This window comes from Punica granatum, chromosome 6 (genome assembly GCF_007655135.1).
Source record: "Punica granatum isolate Tunisia-2019 chromosome 6, ASM765513v2, whole genome shotgun sequence".
NCBI lineage: Eukaryota > Viridiplantae > Streptophyta > Magnoliopsida > Myrtales > Lythraceae > Punica > Punica granatum.
In genome coordinates, this window is record NC_045132.1 from 19149936 (window position 1) to 19174328 (window position 24393).

General features: G+C 33.9%; 2 protein-coding genes across 2 annotated transcripts; both read right to left on the reverse strand.

The window, feature by feature from the left end:
* Window positions 1-57: 57 nt before the first annotated feature.
* Window positions 58-4824, reverse strand: LOC116211216 (multicopper oxidase LPR1-like). The gene is made up of 4 exons (XM_031545487.1): window positions 4368-4824; window positions 760-2217; window positions 527-610; window positions 58-408 (listed from the first exon to the last, which is right to left on the reverse strand). Exons 1-3 carry the CDS (start codon window positions 4593-4595, stop codon window positions 557-559), a joined length of 1740 nt encoding a protein of 579 aa, XP_031401347.1. The 5' UTR covers window positions 4596-4824; the 3' UTR covers window positions 58-408; window positions 527-556.
* Window positions 4825-15436: 10612 nt separating this feature from the next.
* LOC116210477 (heavy metal-associated isoprenylated plant protein 20) lies at window positions 15437-17654 on the reverse strand. Its single transcript, XM_031544354.1, has 3 exons — window positions 17448-17654; window positions 17149-17224; window positions 15437-15994 (listed from the first exon to the last, which is right to left on the reverse strand). Exons 1-3 carry the CDS (start codon window positions 17517-17519, stop codon window positions 15702-15704), a joined length of 441 nt encoding a protein of 146 aa, XP_031400214.1. The 5' UTR covers window positions 17520-17654; the 3' UTR covers window positions 15437-15701.
* Between the last annotated feature and the right edge of the window lie 6739 nt (window positions 17655-24393).

Sequence of the window (24393 nt, forward strand, 5' to 3'; positions counted from 1 at the left end):
AAAATGAACTCCAACCCTTCAACCTATCCGGCCCATACCGCATTACAGGTTATATGATAATCGAACATGAAAACTCATTTATAATTGTTGTTGGCTTTATCTTTTCACATAGAAAAATGTTACACGATAAGTTTACAATTTTTGCCGCACCGAGACATACGTCTATCGGTATGCTAGAAATTTTCAAAGTGCAACTACAACGCAAGATTAGTTACATCGTACTTATGGTAGGCTGACGACACACACACACACACACACACATATATATATATTGTTGTACGTGCTAACATTTTTGTTCCAAAATTCACTTTCTCCCCCTGTCTCTGACATCTCTGTCATGTTCGCGAGGTGAATATACTCTGCGATTCTTGGATGCTTAGCTCCTCATTGATCATCTGAAAAAATATCCTGCAGAAAGAAAAGAAATGGTGCTCCGCATCTTATCAATTGCATACAACCTCGAGGTTATGATAACTGAAAATTAAATTGAATCTCTTGACAAATAACGTTTAGTTAGACTACCTACCCTGTTCAATCGCCGGGAAGGCCCGCCAACTCAGTTGATGAATTTTAGAGGCCTCATCATCACGTTATCTTCGTGGTCCAAGATCTACATGTTCAATGGACGGAGAGCAATTAGTACCCATAAAGAAGTTCATATATTGAGACTCGTGATATGACAATTGAGACTAAGAAATCGATATGCCAGCTTAAATTGCAACTAAATTAGTAATTAAGATAAGAAATTAGAAGACTTACATGGCAATGGTAAACGTAGCCGGGCTCTGCGGTTGCATCGAATATGTAAGATGAGTTCACGTGTATGTATGCAAACCTCACTAGGATCTTGGTCACGTACCCGGGCATCATCTTGTACACATTCTTCCATCCATTCTCGTGTGTTCTAACATCGACTTTCTTCCCAATTGCGTGCCTGCTCAAGTGACACCTCTCCGCATCGTTGATCTTCACCATACAGTCCTTGAATTCATCCAAGTCCTTGATCTCCGTCTGATCTAAAACCTTGAAGAGCCCCAAGTGTATGTGCAATGGGTGGTTGTCGTCCGTCAGGTTGATCACATACCACACCTCCGAGGTCCCCGCCCTGGGCGTCTCGGTGGCCGGATAACTGTAGGGCTTCCCATTCAGGTACAGGTGAGTCGGTTCATCAACGGGGCTTGTGTACTCGAACATGGCAATGTGTCGTGTTCGGGATGCACTGGACGAGTCTGGACTTGGGTATCTCATTAGCTTCTTGGGTATGCGTGACGTGTCGAGTTCTGGCTCCCTGTCAATGATGAACTTCATGACGTTGCCATTGGCTTCATTCACCGGGTCGCCAGAGGGGTAGGGATACGATGCATTGTTAGCTAAGATAGCACTGTCACCCCTTGAACTAGAGAAGTCGATAACCATATCGACGATCTCCGACGGGGCAAGAAACATCTCCTTAGTCTTCACCGGTTCCTCTAGGTATGCTGAGTCAGAACCCACGATGACAAACTCGAGACCATTGGTGAAAAAGAACTGGAAAAATCGAGCATTACTGGCGTTGATTATGCGAAATCTATATTTCCGGCGACGCACTTTCATGTATGGCCATGCCTTCCCGTTCACTATGATTGCATCCCCAAAGTATTCGGGCTGCCACTGTGGATGTATTGAGGGGTTATTCCCAGTTGAGTTCATGTATATGGATCCATCAACTCGGAAGCTGCGGTCAAACACGACCAAAGCATGGTCGAACTCATCACAAGAAGGGAGTCCTAGAGGGTGTTCGATCTCCGGATGGCTTATGATGTAGGCCCCGATCAATCCGGCCAAAAGGTTGACCCGGGTCAACCCCATGGCATGATCATGGTACCATAGGTTACCGGGATGCTGATGATTATGATAGTGATAAGTCCTCTTGGTCCATGTGGGCCCTTTATCTCTAAACCCAGCGGTGAACCATGCATCTCCGTGGCCATCACTTTCAGGCTCGTCGATACCTCCATGGAGATGAACCACCGTCGGAATGCCCTTCCGATCGGAGGGTATGGCGGTTGGGATCGTCGGGTCCCATGGGAGTATGTGTTTTTGAGGGAGGTAATTCAGCCACGTAACATGCGTGTCGATGCCGTGGAGGGCCTCAATCGTGGGACCCGGAACGGTTGCGGTGGACCTGGATGTGCCGTATGCAAACACTGGAGTTGGAGGCAGGTCTCTGTGGAATTTCTGCAAAAAGCAATTGTAAGGGATTCCATGTGCTATTATTGGCAGACCGTAATAGGCTCACGAGGACCACTCATATATGATTACAAATTAAGATATAACATAGTAAATAGAGGGGGATAGTGTTTGAAATGAGTTTTCTCTGAATATTGAAATATTATTCATGCAAATGATAAATTAATTCAATGTATTCAAAATTTCACTGAGTCATCAGTCATCTAAATCAAATACCCTATAACTCATCGAGTTTCTGCATTCAAAAATTAATCTCAAACTAGGTACACTCGTAAAATTATGGTCTCTCCATTTCCCTTCCTCATAGACACACCCTGACTGACTACTGTTCGCCGATCGGAGATCATTGGTGGCTTGATATGATGATTCCTTGGCCGATTGATCTCCTCCCAGCGTTTTCTTTTTTAATATAACTATGATAAACAATCTATGTTTATTTTGTTACTTTATTGTTGGAGAGTGCTAAGTCATGTCAGCAAAATTACCTCGTAAAAAAATATCGAAATAAAGGAGCAATTACAACACACGATTATGCCCAGAAATAAAGATCAATCCAAGCAAAAAGATATCGGAAAAAGAGGAACATCATTGAATAAATAATAATTTGAATCTATTCTCGAATCTTTTTTAGATGGAAAATCTATTCTCTAATCTATAAATAATAACATGGGACCTTCTGTGGTGCTGAGAGGTCATGATACCAGACAATTATTAAGTGAGTGCCACGTAAATTTAAAATCTATGTAACTATTTATTTTTGAAAAAAAAAAAGAAATAGAAACAATTTTCAAATAAAAAATAATTGATTCACTTTTTACTATTTTTTAAAAGTTACACGTATTTGAAATTTATGTGTTACTCATCTAAAAATTTTTGACCGACACCATAGAGATTCCATAATAACAACTGTATGCCTTTGACTTGGAATTTTCCAATATAAGGCTCCATATGGCATATACCGTACTCATCAATGATATTTGATAATTGTAGGGAGTTAGAATATCACAAAAAGATTAAGAGGAAAATATCACGAGTTTATAATGGGCTTTGGCAGCACCATCTATTCAGTCTAAACTTTTGAATTGGACATATCTCCAACTGCCCAAAGGTGGAAATTTTACGATAGTACACATTCGACAGCCAAGAGAGAGAAAAGAAAGACATGCATCTTCAGTTAAGGGGAAAAATTACATATAACTTTCAATGAGTTTATAAGAAATTGACTACCATAATCTATTAATTCGAATTTTTGAATTGAATATGAACAACCTAGTTATAAGTGCGGTGGAAATTCTATAATGTCATAGATAACAAGACAGAACATGCTGAAAGTCTTAACCAATGGACCATATAATTAAAGAACCATGGTATGTCAATTTCCGTGCAGGTTTCTTGTAGAATTTGAAAAGGAGAAATTAATTGCATGTAATCTAATAAGAGAAGGATTTGGCAAGCCTATCATGGAACCTTGAAAAATATATGCATTCAGTCAATTTTGATTTTATAAAATTTAAAACTGCCGAATCAGCCATATATATTTGCTCCGTATAATTTCAGTCCTATAAGTTTTAAAAAGGATATTTGCAGTCCCATAAATTAGCTTTAAATTAAAATATAATCCTATAAGTTTTAAAAAATAAAAACATTTTTGGTCTTATAAGTCACGAAATGAACCAAAATTGCCTTACGTAGCAAACGTACAAGACTAATTCAACACTTTTAAAACTTAGAGTATCAAAATTGACTGAAGGTTAAATTTATATAACAAAAAATGTATTTTTCCCTTAAAATTCTCTGAAAATAGTAAATGGATTAGGCCTGTGATACACTTAATTAATAGTTCAGGGAATTATTTTTTCCCAAAAAACAAAAAGAACCGGAAAGAAACATAACGAAGCTCTTTGTACTGTGAACACCAAAGTTTGGATGGACTGCGAGCGGTGCATCACATGAAATCTTCACATGGCATCATAGGGCAAAATACCGATTCTGCGCTTTTCTAACTGGTTGCTAGCCTAATTATTGTTAGCGCTCATGCTTTATGTGTATCACATCGGTCAGCTACTTTGAATTCACTCCGACACTAGCCAACTAGTGAGAAAGATGGAGTAGTTATAAGGAATTAATCTGTGTCTTACCCAGCGAATGGGGTACATGCCAATCTCGAGTCTCCTTGGTCTGGGGACCCCGTCAACGACCTCGAAACCTTGGACTTTGGGCATGTCCTGAAGCTCATCGACAAACATCTCGAGCTTTTCCGGGTTCAAGAGCCCTTCCTCAGCCCAAGTGGCGGCCAAGAAGACTCCCCCAAACAGAACCACAAACAACAACTCAGACATGACCTTCTCCCTCTCCAAAGAAACCATGTTAGTCACTGATCAAATGAAACCTCACGGAGAGCAGTGAAGGGAGAAGGGGGAATATTAGAGGGGAAGACAGAATAAGGAAAAAAAAATGTATATGTGTATATATATAGTCTTGGTCTTGAGAGAAATCATAGATGAAAAGTGAGTGATTCTGTCTGTGGACTTCGATGTCTCCGTGGAAGAAGAAGGAGACAAGGACGTATGAATTGTGAACGTCCAGAGATGGGTTTTCCTTGATCATCCATTTATAAATGAACGCCTTTTGTCTTCTTTCTCTACCTTTCCTTCCTAGAATTTGTTCCCTGTCATTTGATAAGTAAAATTCGGGAGATACACGATAACAAGATTTTAGTGCAGTGGCGATGCTTTTAAGTCGAAATCAAAAGATTCCATGTTCAAGTTATTGGTGGAATTTTTGAACCCCTTTATTTATCCTTTTCCTATTCCCTGCTTCATTGATGTGAGTCACCCTTACGATCGAAAGAAAATCTCAGTGAGTCTTTGCTGTCCATTCCTTGTAGATGGAACCACGTGCATTGAGGAAAATAAGATATTTATAAACTCAATCTGCTTTCCCATACAGTACTTCCCATATATGTTCATATCATCGGTCAACCAAAGAATTGGATTCTTCTTAAGATCAGCTGCTTTTACGGCTCATTTGCAATTGCAATATCCTTTTCATATTTTTACAAATTAATAGTCCCTTCAAATTTTGTGCCATTTTTCTAAATTCTTTTTCGATTTTGCTAGTCCTTTGCATTCATGTGGAAAATTCTAGTAATATGGTTTTCATGTATAGTCCCATCAGCCGAGGAATTCTATGAAAGAATAGAACTATTATAACTCCTCCTTATGAGCAAATATTCAATGAGTGTAACAATCAGTTGGCTACGTAACATTTAATTAAAATGCATTCTATAATACTCCCCACGTATTCTCACTTTACATACACTCTATCATTATTAATTTTTCACTGAATATTTAGTCCCTTACCTCTCTCCACGGAGGTTTTGGTCAGACATATTACCGCATTTTCATTGTTGGAAACATAGCTAGGATATTAGACCAGAAAGATCAATTCGTACATTCTAACTATCTACTATATATAATAGTTTTAGACTCTTACGGCAAGAGCTCTCTCTATTAGTTCAACGAGAGGCTTTATAAGCTTTCTCTCAGCCCATAATCAAACGTTCATTCACATCCCCTGTATAATTAGTGCATTATGTGATTACCAAAGATAAATTCATTATACAACAGACAATACACCGAAAATGAGATCCTGAATTTATTCCTAAGCTTTATCCTATCAATGTTTATGAACTCAATTTTAACTATCAATTTAAATTATAAAATGTAAACGTCTGCGCATTATGCGGTCACGTGACTAATAGATTTTTATTGCAAATATCAAAAGAAGACAGAGAAAAAACGAAATGAATTAACCAACATGGGTTGGTTAGTTCATGCGATTCACCACTTGTTCTTTTAAGTAAAGTATCAAGTTCGAGTCTCGTGAGTGGAGAAAATTCATGCCCTAGGAGAGCTTTACTTCCTTAATAGGTTGACTCACCTCGAACTGGATTAGTCGGTATTCGCTGGGCTTTCAGATACTATATTACGTACTAAAAAAAAATTAAGGAACCCAAATTGCGTCAAGATTATGGAAAATAATAATAATAATAATAATAGCCAATTAAACAAGATGTGATTACAACGGGACGTGGTCACCACTCGCCACTTTTTTTTTTAGATTAATTTTTTAAAAAAAAAGTTTACCCTTTCTTTTGTGTTTTTTAGTTTGGCCCAAATAAGTTACTAGGTGATTCGGTCGATCCATTAAGCCAAATAATTTCATCATTATAGTTGCCACATTTATTTCCTTTTTTAAAAAATGTTATAATTTTTAATTTCTATTTTATTTTTAGGTTGGTAATCTGGTCAACCCGAATAAGATATCAGATAATCTGATCAACCTTGTTAGGCTAGTTGATCCAGTTGTTATAGTGGGACCACTTATTTCTAGAAAAAAATTTCTTCCCTGAATTTTATTTAAAATTCAGAAAAAAATTCTTATTAGAAGTAGTAGATATACGAACTAAAATATATGCAATATTTTCTTTTTTCGAATTTTAGGTTGTGAGTGGAAAACTTTTTCATCTCTCATGTGTCACTTATTTTTTTTAAAACTTTCTTCTTTTGTAAATTGTTTTTAAGCCCATTCGACAACGTAGCGGTGCAATTGATTGATCCATCATGTTTAGGCAAGTTTTTCCCCAAAAAATTCCCTTTTTGTCTGCATTTGTCTTACATGCAAGTTTTTCCCTTTCCCTTTTTACAATTACTATATATAGAAATAATATCACGTATGGAAAGCAAACCTTTAGCATTTTCAAGTAAATATAAATTATAATGTCACATTTTTCGCCCATATGATTCGCAAGCTTTTCTCCCTTTTCTTCTATCACTACTATAGGATTATGCGCAATGCATTTTACATTATTCTCCTTATCTATATATTTCCTTCCTAAGGAGCTATATATATATATATATATATATATATATATACCCCATATAATGTGTTTTCTTTTACAATTTTCCATTAACAGACACAAACTTTCTTTCTTTATGTTATATCTCTCTTAAAGATATATACTAATTATACACATACATTTTTGAATTACAAGTAATAGTTTTTCTTCCTTAATCCATACGAGAAGACCCGAAAGTGAAAATTAATTTTGTTTTTTAATTTTTTTAATAAATTTATAAAATGCGAGCATTGTCATTTTTTTTAAACTACATATGTTCTCTTTTATTTAATATTGTTTGCCAAATTTCAAATCTTATTCATATATTTCTTTTAAGAACAAAATGTATAGGCTTTAGATCAAGAGTCAACCCATTTAACGCATTCAAGACACACTTCATGAAATAAAAATAGTAATACCATATATGATATATGAATATAGATATATATGTATATGCAATTGAGTTATAAGCTAAAACTCGCATTTAAAAATTAAGAAGAAAATATTGGCACATAAGAAGAATGAATTCCACCATCTATTAACTTAAAATTTTAGATCGAACATGTACCAACAGATTTATTTCTCATTAAATCTCCTATATAAAAGTATATAGCATAAATTGTAATAAATTTTAATAAATAGAAAGGTCTTAAATTTAAGTCTAGTGTCAATAAAAATTCGATAAAAAGAGTGATGAAATGTTGGTCATGACGTTAATATATCGGAAAAGTTTCATAAATTTAAATGAGTCTATGTAAAAAGAACACATATAAAGATAATATAGAATTGTAAATATAATTTTATTTGTTGTATTGTCTAGATATATAGAAATGTTTATAATTCATAAAAAAATAAAATAAAGGTGTCATTTAATTTGTAAAACCTTTGTAACTGTAAAAGATTAGACGCATAATAAGCTTACTTTTTTTTTACCACCATTAATCGACTTACTTGATTAAAATGAAAATTGATGTAATAATATATATAGCTTGTTTTGTGGTTAATAATATATACATAAAAAAATAGATTTTCACTTCTATAAGTTCCATACCCAGTGCAACGCAACTCTTTATTGTTATTCGTTGAAAACTCCAAAGAAAATTAATAAAAAGATTTCTAGAAGCCAAAATTTTAATTAATAAATTATTAATAAAATGAAAGAAATTATTATATGGGAGAGAGAAAAGAGAGAATGAAGAATTGAACCGCAAAAGAGAGAGGAGAGAGAACAGTAGAGAGTGAGAGAAAATAAATAATAAAAAATGGAGTTGAGAAGTAGGTAATTAAAAAAAACTAAAATTACTATTATGTTCTTGATCCAAATTGTTATTAATTAATTCTATTATTTTTAGGGATATAATTGGGAAAAAAAAAGTTAGACAAACTACTTTTGTTTTCGCATATAGTAAAAATAGATAGATATTGGAATTGTTATATATGTTCAATTAATTAGACGGATTGTGAGAAAGGAGGAGAAGATGTTACATCTTGATATAACAATTATAGTGAAATGGAAATAAATTAAATAAATTTGAGAACAAGTAGGATTATGCCTTATCTTAGGAAAATATATTATCATCTCCTCGCTAAACCAGTTTATGCTTGGCAATATACTATGTTAAAATAGTTTCATAATCCGTATCATTCTAATTTTATTGCATATCAAACTAATAATGCGAAATTTCGAAATAACATTTACTACTTTTTTTACTATAGTTGATAATTTCCTCAAATAATCTCTGAGAGAAAAGTCTGCCCAACATCTCAACCACACGAACTCGACGAGCCAATGCTTTTGGACTTTTTCCCTTTTATTCTGCCCTGTGATGAGATGTTTGTATTTTACATGTATTAAGTAAATGAATTATTGAAGGAAGAAATTAAAATGGATGGATATCATATATCAATAGATGTCTATCTGGTAAAAATTGGACCATATATCACTTCTTTTGGCACTCTTTTTAGATCCCAATTGTCTTATACAATAAAATAAAAATTTTAAATAATTAATAAGGGGCACAAATAATCGCATTATGTCTCAAATTTAGAATATCTTGATTGCCAGACGAGTATATGCACCATTACTTTACACCATCTTTGATTCATTTGGCTCTCTTTTTATTCCTTCAAAAAGTCTTTTCATTTTTGTTCCTGTTAGAGAAAAATGATTCTTTGGGCTATTATTGAACAATAGGAAACATATTCGACACATCAAGACACGGAAGTCATGCCATGGTCCCAATTGCTTTTACTCTCGAGTCTTCTTGTTCACACCTCATGTTTCATTTTCTCATAACTTTCTACTTCACGTCGAAATGATGACCAGACGACGTAAGCGCCTCGAAATCCTTAAGGCTGCGTTTGATTTGTTAGTGTGATTTTAAAATCATGATTTTGATTTTGATTGTAGAAAAAGACAAATGAGATGGTATTATAAGTTTGACTTGGGAAACGTGTGTTTTTGTTGTTTAGTGGGTAGAGTTAAAATCAAAATCGCGATTCTAAAATCACATCTACATTTCAAACGGGCCCTAAATATTGATCAATTCACATTTAGTTTACAAAATACAAACGAGCATATCGATGAGAACTTGGATTAATCAGGATGAGAGTGAAATTGGAGTGTAAACAATAGTTGGCATGTCCTTGCCAGTAAACCTCGATCCTCGTCAATGAATTTTTTCGTATTTATTTCTTTTCCATCTTAATTATTTATTAGTTAGATGCAGTGACCTCCTTTGTAATGGAAAAGAAGATTTTATATATTTTTTCCCGTTTGGTACGCGGGAAGGTAACCAAATAGAAAGGAATAGATTTTATATAGGGAAATATAACGATATTGAGTGAAAAAAATGTATTTTTTTAATGACCGTTACAAAATAAAAGAATATAATTATAATATTAGACTTATTTATTAAGACATTATGTTATATATATTCTTAGATATATATATATATATAATTAAAATAATATATACGATAGTTCACAACATATATCATTAAATGAGGGAATGACCATTTCCTTTCTTTTTAAAGGGAATACTTATTCCATCAAAATGAAATAAAATAATGAGAAAAAGTCATCTCCATCTTACATAAGAGACACTCATAAGAAAAATAAAGTAAAATGAAGCATTCCGTTTCACGTAACAAATGCGACTTAAATGTTTATATGGGTTCTAGTAAAAATTTCGAAAGTTATGTGGCACTGACAATCCAGACAATTAATGTCAGCAATTCTCAACAGCCAGAATATTATATTGTGCTCTCATGGCCTCCACATGGACGTATAAAATAATTGTGATCGGCGTGCAAATTGGAAACCCTCTGTCCTCCACATCGACACACTGATCATACATGCTTCCACCTATTTTCAAATTGTTTTGTGGAAAAGTCGAAAGCTACACTACATGATGGAGAAGCTTATGGATACGGCCTAAAATTATAGTACTAATAAACTTTTAGCCTAATTTGGTCTTTATAGCAAGGGAGTGAGATGAATTCAAAATCACCAATTAGATGCAGCTCAGTATTCTGAGTTTCAGATCAATGATTTAAGCATCCTTGAAGAGTGTTACGGACCTGTGATTCAGGTTGAATTTCCGTACGATCCTCGTACTCTCGAACAACCTGCAAAAAGGGAAGATCGGAGTGGTGGCACAATTTCCCTCTCCGACGGTCAAGTCAACCAGAGTTCTTACTAGAATAATGGGCGTACTTTGATATTTATACATGATCATGAAGATATCCGTTACTTTATTCAATCGGATTCTCAATATGTTGCCCAGATATCATATCTCGACAAATCAGGACAGACATATGGGGTCCATATTGATCCAAGCAAGTCCCGTATTTCGCTAGGCCCTCGCTGGGCTTCACTGATCCTAACGGAGCTTCGCCCCTTATTGAGCCTCAAAGGCCCTCAGGGCCCATAGAGTAACGAACCCAAAACTCGGTCCCTAACAAAAGATTATATGAGCTTGTAAATGAACGATGTTTCTGCGAAATTTTATTGGGATCAGGTTGATGAGCCAAGACCCTTGAGTTTGCAACGCTGTACCAGCTAGTCGAGATTGCCAGTAACCTCTGAAATCCGAGGCTGCCACTTTTTTATTTTATTTTTTTCCTAATTGATTACTGGAAAAGTCGAAAAGCTACACTAACTGGTGAAGAAGCTGACAGGTATGGCCTAAAATTGTCGTACTATATGAACTTTTATTGTCCAATTTTGTAAATATTAGATTCTCAGTTTAGGTCCGCAAATTCCAATCTGTATAAATTAAGCATCCAGAGGGTGAAAAAGTTTCTATGGAGTCTTTCCTTAGCTAGTATTGTCCAGTGGGAATATGTGCAATTATTTAAAAATGTCGCATTTTTTGAAGAGATTTTTGAAAATCCGAAAAAGTCCTTTGCTTCATAGTCATGGAAGGCGTCAATTGCTTTCTCATATGATCATTCTTTCCTCTTTTTTTCCCCTTTTTATTCGCTTTCGGAGTTTCTAGTGATGTCTTGTTAATTTTAATTCAATCCTTTACAGTGTCTTCCAATATTTATCTACTTCATGCTTGGTAGATGGTGCTCGAAATCTATATACTAATACATTAATTAATTGACCCATCAAAAGAGAGAGAAGAAAAAAAATCAATTAATTGAGTTCATGATACCAATTTGAAGCAAAATTGGATGATCTCAGTGGCGTCCTAACTGTAAAGCACTTGAGTGCCATTACCACAAAGAAAATGGCCATCGCCTGCGTCAAGAATAGTTAGGGCGTTTGTTCTTTTTTATTTTCGTGTAGTTCGAGTTTGAATAGTATAGTCCTAACTTCGTCAGCCTACTACAAAAAAAATAATAATTGAGTTTAAGGGACGACGCCGTGTGATTTAGTTTAGGTGAAGTCATGCATCCAAAATGTAACTGGAGACTAACTCTATGTGCTGCAACACGACAAGCTCCTTGATAATTTATATTGCGAGATGATAAATATGTCAAGTTTCCACTAGGCCTATAAAGGAATCTCGAGCTCATATTAAATCGAAAAGTTTAAACTAATAGGTGAAGAAAGTAACTACTATAAAATTTATTGGATTTTATTTGCAATGTTAGACAACCTCAAATTTTCAAAAACTGAATTACGTGGTTATCTAAGGTCTATCATACGGCTCTCAACAAAGACCACGATGTAATCATTGGCGTGGTCTAACCATTTATGGAGTCCTAAGTCTATTTTGACACCATATTAAGTATATGTCAAATTTTCAGTAGGCATAAGTAGATGAATCCATGTTTAACCCCGAAATTTCAAGTTGATACTCTTATATTTTTAAAACTTTTCATTTTAAAATTTTCCTCTTGTATTTTTGAAATTCTCAACAATATGGAGGGAAAAACATTAGAGATAAGCGCCACCATGACTGCAGCAGGGAGGTCATATATTGTTGTCTTGCTGGGCAATGATGAAATCCATATTTGCATCAGTAACGAATCAGGAGATAGATATGATCATATCTGCAAAGGGGAAGTCGGATAACATACAATCATTTCAGGGCAAGACTCCGGTGGTACATCAAGAGAAAGATATGACTCATCTATTTTTTGATATAAATATATATTGAATTACATAATAGGAAACTACCATTTTTTATTCTTGATCCTTGACGTCTTTTTCATTTTTGATCTTTTTTTTTTAATCATTCTTCTCCTCAACCTTTCACTTATGATGGCTTTTGTCAAGAAGCCACTTTTGCCATCTACAGAGGCTCTTAAAGAGCGAGTGATGTGTCACCTTCTCTGTTAAAACTGACTTGGCTCTTTCTTAAATTAACAGTTAAACTTCCGAAAACAAGAAAAAAAGAAAAAAAATTAGAGGACGCGAAGGGAAGGGCCAAAGAGGTAATGAGCGCCGGTCGATGCCTCCAACCATCGAAATGGCTGAGATCTCAAAAGTTGAGTTCTTGGTCGATTCAAGGATTCAAGGAGTGGGACTGTCCGCGGCCCAATCCGTACCATTAAATTGAATTGGGTAATTTTTCACAAGAATGAAGAGGAACTAGTATTAGCCAGCCAAAAAGAAAAATTAGTATTAGCAGATGTAGGACCCCGTACATAGTATTGAAAAGATAATTGACTACTTACGCCATAAGTTTATAAATAATATAAAATGTTCATGAATAATAAATATTTATCCATAATTACATTAACAGAGTTGGCTATAAGAAAGTTGATATTTAGCTATGGTTTATTTTTTAGTATCCTATTTCAATTAAAGTTCTTAATTTTAGTTCTCAAATAGGTTGATTATGTGCTACAAAATAGTTAACTGAATATTTTTATGCTTAAAAAAGTACATTTCCGTAGTTCGTGTAGTATGAAAATTTGTGTTTTGTTAATGTAAATATGCTAAGAACGCGTAAAAACAAATAATTATTTTTTTTAAAATTTTACTCTTAAGATTGTATTAAATGACTTTTCATGTACAATAACTGAAGAATTTTTAGAATTCCATGATGATGATGTGGCTAAATAATACTACTCCGTTTTTCGCATCGTGATTGATGGAAACTTCAAGAGTCACTCAACTATGAGCCATCTACACCCTACGTGGTATTGTCCGGCATATCATTTTGGCTTTTATAATTATATATAGATTCTCACATATATTGAAAGCGTGCAATAGTGATCATGGGAATGTCCACATATATTGAATGACAATAAAATTATAAAAGAATTAAGAAATATAAAAGTGAGCTTAGTATTTTTATATTTGCAATAAAGAATCTATATCTATATTTATCTATATAAATGTTAAAAGTTGAGGCAAAACACCAAATCATGCCATGTTAGACAAAAGAGACATTACATTGAGTGACTATTCATATGCTAACCAATGATGAAAAACATTTGGCTTAATATTATAATAACATGTCGTAGTTCATTAATATATAAAAGTATCCATATTATAAAATAAGGTGTAAAGTCTAAGCAATATATTTGATACAATCTTCCAAATTATTCTATAATTTTGTATTAAAATTATAAAAAAATCTTTTTGATAAGTGATTCTAAAAGAAATTTAAAAAATCAATATGTGAGAAGTATTTAAGCATTATCTTCTTTCACGTAGACTCTTCTTCTTGTATTGCTCTCTTAATGAATAAAAGTTTATCAACAAAGATGAAAAAATTGAGAAACTCATAGATTATTGAATCGTCTTTCCTGGATCTGAAACAAGCTTGATGACTGTGGAAGATATCACCAAAAGCTAGCAATCTAATCTGATTGCCCAATAAATTCTGATTTGGCCTGCTCCAAGCTCTTGGCTTAGGAGTTGGGTGCACGTTTACACATTCTCTTGTGGTCTGGTCTTATTCAACTGTAGATCCCTTGATTCGATTATAACTATTAATCGGTTAATTCACGATAAAGTGGGAAAGAACATTTATCACTAGGCCTGGCCAAATGGTAATGGATTAGTTAGTAGACTTCATTTCACCCATGCAGGCCCAAAACCATTGCGAAGCCCAAAGTCGGGCACTATTGAATGAGCTTTGAAATCTCGACTATTGAATTCCCATGTTTTTTTTTTCTTTTTTCCTTTTTCCGGATAAGCTTTTTCTTCCGGTAAGCGAAATTCCCTTAAATTTATTGAGCATAATATGAGTTGTCCTTAGCTTATTGGTAGAGACAAATCCTCGTTACCATAGCGGCTGTGCCCAGTTTTTTGCTCTGAAAAATCGATACAGATCAAGGATGGAAACTGCGGGTTTTGACCATTCCCGTGGCTTCTTCAACCATCAGTTGTAGCATCTGGGCCAAATTTAAGTGTATATACTAGTAAGAATGTTGTAATGATGCTTGTCAAATGGATTTTGCAACGGCATACATATCCAGAAAGAAAAAAAGACGGGAGTTTTTTTCGGTTATGACGTGTTTAGGCTTCAAGAATTGATTCGTTGTTTTCTATCTTTATTTGTCATGCTTGGCAATAGGATGTTTTCAATTTTTTTCTTTTTTTTTTTTGCGTACACTTGTATCCAATAGCCCAATGGCCCCGATTAATCCTGCTTAAACCGAGTCGACCCACTAAGAGAAAATTTTCTCAATCAAAGATTTTCTCCATTTATAAGATTCAATATTCCAAAACGTTATTGATTAATATGTTCATTTTTTTTCTCAATTATGGTTTATAAAATTCATTTGTCATAGATATAATCGAATGAGACAAAGTAATTATCCTTTGACTGTAGATCCATGGATAGGTGCTTCAGGATTAGCTCGAGAATTTGGAGGAGTGCTGATGAAAATTAAATTCAGTGATAAGATAGTCGTGCAATAAAAAATATGTCAAAGGATATAAATGGACAAGAAAAGTCTTACTGATAAAAGTTGAATTTAGAATAAAAATATACTAAAACAAAATCTATCCTTTTTTTGCTGGGTATTGAAACAAAACCTATCAACTCTAGTAACTGAGGAATCTACCAAAATTCTCCATATAAAATGTGATGCTCTCGATAAACTACCTTAAATAATCCTAGATTTTAATAGAAGAGAACAAATAGTTGATCCAGCCACTACATAATGGAACATGCATTAGGGTTCTCGTCGCTGAAGAGAGTCACGAACTTCTCGTCCAGAGCATTAGGGCTAGGAAGAGCTTGAGGCACATCCCTCACGTAACCCGACGGAGCTCTCTTGTCATAGGCCTGAACTACGTAAGGATAAGCCACCAAGTTGTACGGCACATAGGGCCAGAACTCAGCCCTCTTCCCGGTTCTCCTTACTCGCTTCAACACTTTGTTTGGATCCACGTAACCGCTCACTGTCACTTTACTTTGCTTTCTATTTACTTCTACAGATTTAGCGCCTGCAGGATAAAGTGGAAACCATTTCAAATCAGTTGACACTATCAAAGTGAACAATATATATTCAAAGTGGCACATTTGAGAAGAAAGTAGTTGTCAATGCATTTTTATGAGAATATGGTAGTCTTTTGAAGCATATATGGAGATCAACTTTTAATTAAGTCCTATGAGGAGTGTGAAGTAAAATGCTACACCACAAATTTATGATAATGAACAAATTAAATATTGATAGAAAATGACAATTTTTTTGCTGGTTCAAATTGTTATTACCGTTGTTGGGAAATCCTTGACAACCACTACGAGAAAACTCGCTATTTTCTTAGTATTTCAGTTTTTTTTTGTCAAAGTATTTAAGTGTAGTCACCTTCAGACACGATTATTTCATATTTGACCCTATAAACTAGAGAAAATGATCCTGTAATTGCAATTTTCATATAGCTTAAACATTCTCTATTCGCTATAATACTCGAGCCAGATGCCCCATTAAGAGACAACTGAGAAAGCATTTCCCTTAATTTTCGGTGTGTATGTTGGTTTTTGAAAATCCAACAGCCCCTGACTAATATTTCAAGTCAAGTCAAGTCGGCATAGTAAAGGATAAAACTCTCCCAATTAAGGATTCGCCTTAGTTTTTCCTTTTTTCCCCCTAAATCTTTAATCTGTTGGCCAAGCATTTCCCATAATTTTGACTTCCATAGGATTCTTTTCTTTTCTGGTTAAAAATGCGACCACCATTGTTGGCTGAGATATATCGACATCTAACGATGATCATAAGATATATCGACCTCCATTGGTTAGAGAACATCTTTTAATGAATTGATTTTGAAAGTTTATGGTCTTGATTTCATATGTGAGTAATATACGTAGAGCCCCAGACTGAAGGATCAGTTCAGCCCTTTGGATTGAACTCGTATATGTATTCGTAACCCCTGAGGATCTGAAAGAAACTTGAATAGTGGTATGTCTACTCTTATAATTAACTTGCGCATGTTCTAGTTGAAAACTCATCAAGTCTCAAAAATTATATCGATCACGTAAATATTTTCAACCATGAATCAGAGCGGTACTTTGGAGATAAAAAGGGTACTCTGAAAAAATGCACTTCAATGTTTAGTTTCACGCGAAATGTTAGAGCAAAGAAGTTGAGAGTTAGGACCTTTAATGGAGGAAACTGCATTTCGAACTCTCCTTTCGCAGCCATCACAGTCCATCTTCACCTTTATATCAACCGTCTGCACGAAAAATAAAATTAGAAACACACTTATTTGTATATTGTGCATGGCTATTGTTCATACTTATTTATTGTGCATGGCTACATAGCATGTACACATCATATACATACACAACCATTTCAGACAAAAGAAAGGATATGAAAGGCTTAATCTAGATCGGATGGAAAGTCGCAGTGCTGAAGTCCAATCGTCTAATGACTATATATATATCGACGAGACGAACCAGCATCGCCTTTCGTTTCTTCCTCGTTGTGGAAACGGAACAGAAGTCAGAGAGATGATCAAGAAACCCCATATCAATATAGCGATTAGATTGACGTTTCACTATTCTTCTATTGAAAGAAAATTTGACCACCAACAGCCGATATAGAGAAGAAGCTGGCGGGAGAGAACGGGAAATATTTCTGGGCTGTTCTGTTGATGATTAAGGTGCATGTCCGGGTGATAAATTTGGTCCCTTATATATATAATACGCAAATCTATTAAATTATTTAAATATTCGTTGGTCCCTCCGTTAGTATCGCGCACACCTCTTCAGTTTTCGTGAAGCAGATGGCCAGAACGCGTAATTGAATTCTTGGGACCGCGTTACCACAGTTTGCAATGGACAAAATCGTTATTTCTACCAACGTAACTTTCTTTAAGTGATTCGGTGCGTATTCTCCTTAAAAAAGTCTCAAATTTGAGTTTTATGATTGGAGAAAATCCAAATTAAAAGAGCTTACTCGTCAGTGGACTGACCAAAGCTCCATTTTTTATTAGTTGGGGTCCATTGGAGTTTCGAATAACAAGTGATTTCTTACTTTTAGAGAGTGGCATTTCAGTATCGTAACATTTATTCTTAATTTGAAACCAAAAGATTCTAAATTTATTTCTCATTCATCCATTACGAGTTCTTAATAAAATAAGTATATAATTTTTAAATGGTAAAATACTAATTTTGTATTTTCATATTCAGAGCAAGGCAACAGAGTTTTTATAATTGAAATTTACACGGTACGCATAATGTCGCACTACTCACGAAATAGTCCCGTCTCCTGATCAATATTATTCATGTAGCTATACGTAACGTATTGATGATTTTGAATTTTGTAATGGTGAAATGCAATGCGACCAAGTTGTCGTGTGAGTGTGACAGTAAACTCTGATAAGGATATGGATTTCTAATTTAGTCATATAATATGACATTATTCTCTAAAATATCATGCTGTATGAACACAGCTGTGTTTAAGAAAAGGACTGGAACCTGGAGATAAGTAATTAAACAATGGGCATGTTTTTCAGTTTAGTTTTTATATACATTTTTGCTTCTTTACTTCCATTCCAAGTATTAGTGAATCTAAACACAATATTTTTGTGATTTTCAGCTTCATAATTTGGTTTTAGATTCCGGAAATGAAAATTTTAATTAGTGGTTTCTTGTACGGACCTATTCCCCAGTTGTGATATTATTTATCGTGAACAATATAAAATTAAGAATGCATATTGCTACGATGGATGAATTATAACATGGATGACTTCTTTTTCTTTTTTATTCTTTTTTAGAATACTGATATTTTCAACTTATTGACTGAAATTAGTTCCACTCAAATATTGACTTGACTTAGAGACACGAGGTGCTTCCAATGAGTTTCAAATCATTCATTATAGGTATATTTTCCATTGAGTCATATTCTCATATTTAGTATTAGATGAATAATTAAGTAACATCTTTCCAAATTGTTTTTTCTTTTGCCGTGCACTCTAGTATCTAGAAAGGCCAACGAGTCTTGACTAATCTAGCTGGAGCTCAGTCGAACCACTAAATGATAAAGCTCTTTCAATTAAGATTTTTTTCTATCACAAGACTCGAACCCGAGATCCTTATTTATGGGGAACAAGAATTGAATCGCTTGAACTACCAACGCTTGAACTAATTTTAGGAAATATTTTTTGTTCCAAGTAAAGGAGCCAACTACCAACGCTTCTAGTGATTTGGTGTTTGTTATATCTTTAAGTAAGATGGTAGATTCAAGTCTTGTAAATAGAGAAAATTCATTATTGAGATAGTTTTATCCCTCAAAATGGGCCAACTTGGCTCAAACCTGGGACTAGACAGAGTCTTATTGGACTTCAAGTACCAAGCAGTGAAGATCGAGAAAAAAAAGCCAACAATCTAATGGTGTTCATGTTCTAACCTTGAGTTATTAGTACACTCATAATGTTAATTCATTAATCTAAGTAAGATTGATTTGTCATCGTTTTTACGATATCAATCAATTTTCCCAACCATGCATGCTCTTTCATACCCGCTTCTTGTCCACCTGGTTTTTTTGCCATATTATTTTGCGGTAAGATTATTCAAGATTTCTTAAAAGGAGAAGGGAAGCTCACATACAAGATACAGTTGGGTTCATTGTTGGAATTTCAAAATGCCAATCAATCAACACGGATTGAAATTGAACAGTCTGGAGCCCATCTTTGTATGTGCCAAGCTTTTGCAAACCAATGTATTCCAGCTAATGTCATTATAATTAAGGACGTTTCCATGGATGGATATGAGGGGACGACAACTTGTGCAATATGCATGGCCGCCAACAACTAACATAGATGTACTCCGTCATTTGATTCTCTTGGAGGATGAGCAAATTAACATTGTTTATGGTAACAAAGTTAAATTTGATTTAGTTTGATTTAAAAAGATAAAGATAAAAGTAATTGAAAAAATACGTGAAAGAATTTAAAAAAAAGATAAAAAGTAACGATTGTGTTGTTGAATTGAGAAAAAAGTATTGAAATTGAGGAAAAAGTGTTAATAGTTGAAAGAATTTAGTGTTAAAAATTAATTTAAATAATATATAAGAAAAAATTATGAAAGAGAATTCAAAGAAAAAGATAAAAAAAGTAATGATTGTGTTATTGAATTGAAAAAAAAATTAAGTTAAGTCAAATTAAGTTAGACTTTACTACCAATCAAAGCATAAGTTTGGTATTCATCATCCAAGTATGTAGTATAAGACGTTCGCGACTATATAGGCCGACCCGCCTCAGCTAGCTTTACTCCAGTCCAACCGAGGTCGTGATAAATTTGCCCTTCATTTTCTGCTTACCAATATGGGTTATTACGCTATGTATTCCATGATTTTACCGTTTTTTCAAATCTAGCTCAAGCTTTAAAAATTACCCAAAAAGGTTTATAGTTTACATCTTGTTCCAAATCTAACATGCCGTCAATTTATCCGTAAATGAAACTTAAGTAAGCTCCAAACCTATCTCATAATTTTAATTTTTTCTCAAATCTATCACATAATTTTAATTGTTTTTCTTAAATCTATCCCGAATAAAGGACCAAAGCGGCAAGAATGGGCCCACTTACATTCCATGTCACCAACATCGTTAAATATTGACGAAGAAATTAACGCCATGATAGATTTGAAATTGAATGTACATCATGGGTCTTTCTGGTAATTTTTAAATCATGAGATAAATTTGAGAAACGGGTGATATTATAAGATATCTAGCATAATAATCCCTTACAAATAAATTGAACCTTTTCTTATATATGTTTTTTCTGGATTCATGATTCATCAAGGTTAATGAAATAGGTGAAGGATCTCCAAGGATATGATGGAGTGTAAATTAATGGTCGAAACGGAGCGATGTTGGCAATGGCATGAATAACCGGTCGACTACACATAAAACGCATTAAATTACTAGGTTTCTTTTCCATGTGATGTACCATAATTTGCTTAGCTAGCTAACCATAATGGATACCGTATATTACGTATTCATTTGTCTCTTTCACGGATGCAAATAAGTCAATTCGAAGCACAAAACGCGGGCTTAGATTCTGGCCGCAATAATTCTCTCAATGATTGACCATATTATATATAAAATGAATATGTTCTTTCTTCATGGAAATTAATGCCTTGTTTGATTTGTAAGTATAATTTTAAAATCACAACTTTAACCTAATTCAACCCACAACAAAACAAAATAACTCATACAAAGTCAAAGAGTGAGCTCCATTTATACTTTTTTTTTCACAACAAAACAACATAACTCATACAAAGTCAAATGGTAGATCCTATTTATATTACTCTTTTTTAAAATCAAAATTTAATTTTAAAATCCTATTATGAAACCAAATACAGCGTAAAACATTGAGCAATTCAAATCTAATGTTAATGTTGGTATACAAACGTAAAGTGTGTGTACATATAAGTGGCATCTCCGACATGGCAGCAATTCTCCCAATTAGTTTTTATAGTTATAATATCTAAAGGACCTGCCATTGTTCGCAATAAATATCGATCGACAATGAGAAATAGAAGAGACACCGGGGAACAAAAGCATAGTAGTCTTTGAATATTATTGCATATTGTATGTCGCAATCGTTTAATTAGCTCATACCATATGATCAAGTCTCATACCATGATGACTATAACAAGTAATTAATGGATTGTACTTAGTGGTATCTGTTGTTTCTATCTCGCACGGATGCAGATTGATGACGGGGTTGTGAATTACTATGTTATATCCTATCTTATCATATGACACGTACCCTGCAAGAATATCAGCAAGAATATCATGGGATACGATGCAGCCTATTATTTCTTTATGATGATGATGATATATATATATATATATATATATATGCTCATTCATCCATTTGTTATAATTTTGTTGATACTTCTTCAACCATATTATAATGTGATATTATCGAAAAAATTTCTCTAAATGAGGGATAGCCCATTAAGCGGATGACGGGCCATGGTTTTACTTAATTAAGGAAATCTTATTGATTATTTTTATTAGTTGCAATCGTTCATAATATCACTTGAAATCAAGAGATTTTGAATTTCATTCTCACCAGTAGGAAATCTTGTGCCCTTTTATTTCTTTTGGAAATTCGTTTACTATGCTCATAGGTTATCTTGTCACCAAAAAAAGAAAAATTGCCTAATTACTCAAAAGAAAACACTTTATTTGGATTAAATTGTGTTTACTGTAGCGAAACAGCACTTACACCTACAATCAAAAAGTTACAGATGTCTTGATATAGATTCGGTTCTCATCAGTGGAGTGTCGTCATGCATTGATGTTCCTTTTTTTCCTTGGTAGGCTGAGGTGTTCCTAGTGCTAAGTAACTCCTCACTCAATATTTAACATAATTTTCTCAAAATCTAAGTAACCTCTGTAGATATATTGTACATAAATGTTTTCAAAATGATTTTATATATCATCTACCTTTCCCGCTCTATATAATGCACACGTGAGACTATTCTCCACAATCAACTTCTGGAGGCTAAGGAGAAACATGAATTTATCTGCCAAAATCAAGATAAAGCTGCTCCGAGAATGAACCATGATTGAATTTTAGACAAATATAAGCATAATACCCAAATAAGATGTATAGTAAGTACTAATAATCGATTGTTAATTAAACACGCTTTCATTTCTTGGAAAAATTTGTTGCGGCCACCAATTAGACACTTTTGGGTATCAATCCAATTCCTAGTACAATGAATCATGCCCCGCGAGAAACATTATGAATCCTCCCCCGGGTCGGGCTAACATAATTGTTATATATTCACCAACATCGTCGAGTCACCATCTCTTATTCTGAGGTGGTGCTTGTTGATTGCCTTGGCATTAATTATATGAACTCATACGAACAAGATAACAGTGAAAACTACTCGAAGCTAACCTTGAATCTTTGCAGTGATATTTTATTCCCTAATAAATGAGTCACCGATCCCTATGCACTAGTTTGAGATGGGCCTGTATTATTTTCTAATAAGGATTTTCGAACCTTAGGGGAATGAAGAAGTTGGCTATCTTTGTAAAATTGTGTCGGTCGACGAGGGACTCTAATGATAGAATTATATTTAAAAAAGGGGGGAAAAATTAATTCTAACGACAAAATTAATATCCTTTTATAGTAATGTAAGAGCGAACAAATATATATATATATATATATATATATATATATATATTGAAGTTTAAGTCGAACAGACTGTCCATTTTCGAATGTTATACAGATTGGGTTGTGAAAAGCAATGACATTCGTTGTCAGGATAAGTTAAATTATATGTGATCTTTACAGAAATATCATACGTAATAGTATGTCACATGGTAATGTCACAAGTCAATAAATTTTTTTAATTTCTCTTACGTTTAAATAATATCACAAAAAATAAATATATTGATGACAATAGATTCTTTTATGTGTCTTGTGACATAGTACGATAAGATATACGCATTATACGCAATATTTTCTCGTTCTTTGGGGCATGAAGGATGTCGGACACACTCTCTCTCTCTCTCAAAACATGATGTAGCACAAAATCCCCGGCCACCTGTGATGTGCACTTACATCTGATAAATTCTAACTAATATTCATTTTTTTTAATTATAAAGGAGATTCATAAGTATGGTATAAAAAAATTAAAATTATAATCTGTCCGACTGATGAAAATCAAACTTAAGATCTTTTGGTTTCGTAAGTTAGAGCATAAGTCACTACATGATCTCCTTTACTAAATTAATGTTTCAATTACGTCTACATTTATATATATATATATATATATATATGTCAGTGTTTATTATTGAAAAAAATTTATCACATTTTCCACTATATTGAGATCTCAATATTTATCTAAAGAGACTTTTTTTTTTGGGTAATCTAGGGTGTCCAGGCTTTGCCCAATTAATCATCGGAGTTTCGTAAACCTCCAGCGGCGCACAAAACGAGCAATCACGCTAAAGATGCTCCGGTGACTCTAAGGGATTTCAAGCCCGGGATGAGATGAATATATGAGCTCGTCTTTTACCACTAGGTCAAACCCCTTGGAGTTATCGAAAGAGACTTTGATAGTGTATCTGAAGCACCGTTGCAATATTTGGTGATACTTAGTTTTTTATTAAGCAATTTTGTTCTATCATAGCGCAATTTATCAGAAATTAACACCCTATTATGTTCATGTCGATTGGCAGAATTATATCCTCGATAAATACCCCACTAGATCTCAATTGACTTAGTTTACAAAATCATCTACTTACTAGTTTTTTTTTCGGGTATTTTTTTCTTACAAGGGAGGTCCATAGGTTAAGTCTAGAATTGATTATTAGATTGAATATCTTATATTATACTTACTATTATCAAACAAAAATTTTGATATTATGAC

Coding starts and splice junctions, on each gene's coding strand:
- LOC116211216 (XM_031545487.1), bottom strand. CDS start 4,595: ATGGTTTCTTTGGAGAGGGAGAAGGTCATGTCTGAGTTGTTGTTTGTG. Junction 2,218..4,367: donor GCATGTACCCCATTCGCTGG/GTAAGACACAGA, acceptor TGCTTTTTGCAG/AAATTCCACAGAGACCTGCC. Junction 611..759: donor GCTACGTTTACCATTGCCAT/GTAAGTCTTCTA, acceptor TTGAACATGTAG/ATCTTGGACCACGAAGATAA.
- LOC116210477 (XM_031544354.1), bottom strand. CDS start 17,519: ATGGGGTTTCTTGATCATCTCTCTGACTTCTGTTCCGTTTCCACAACG. Junction 17,225..17,447: donor AGAAACGAAAGGCGATGCTG/GTTCGTCTCGTC, acceptor TTTTTCGTGCAG/ACGGTTGATATAAAGGTGAA. Junction 15,995..17,148: donor TGCAGTTTCCTCCATTAAAG/GTCCTAACTCTC, acceptor TTTATCCTGCAG/GCGCTAAATCTGTAGAAGTA.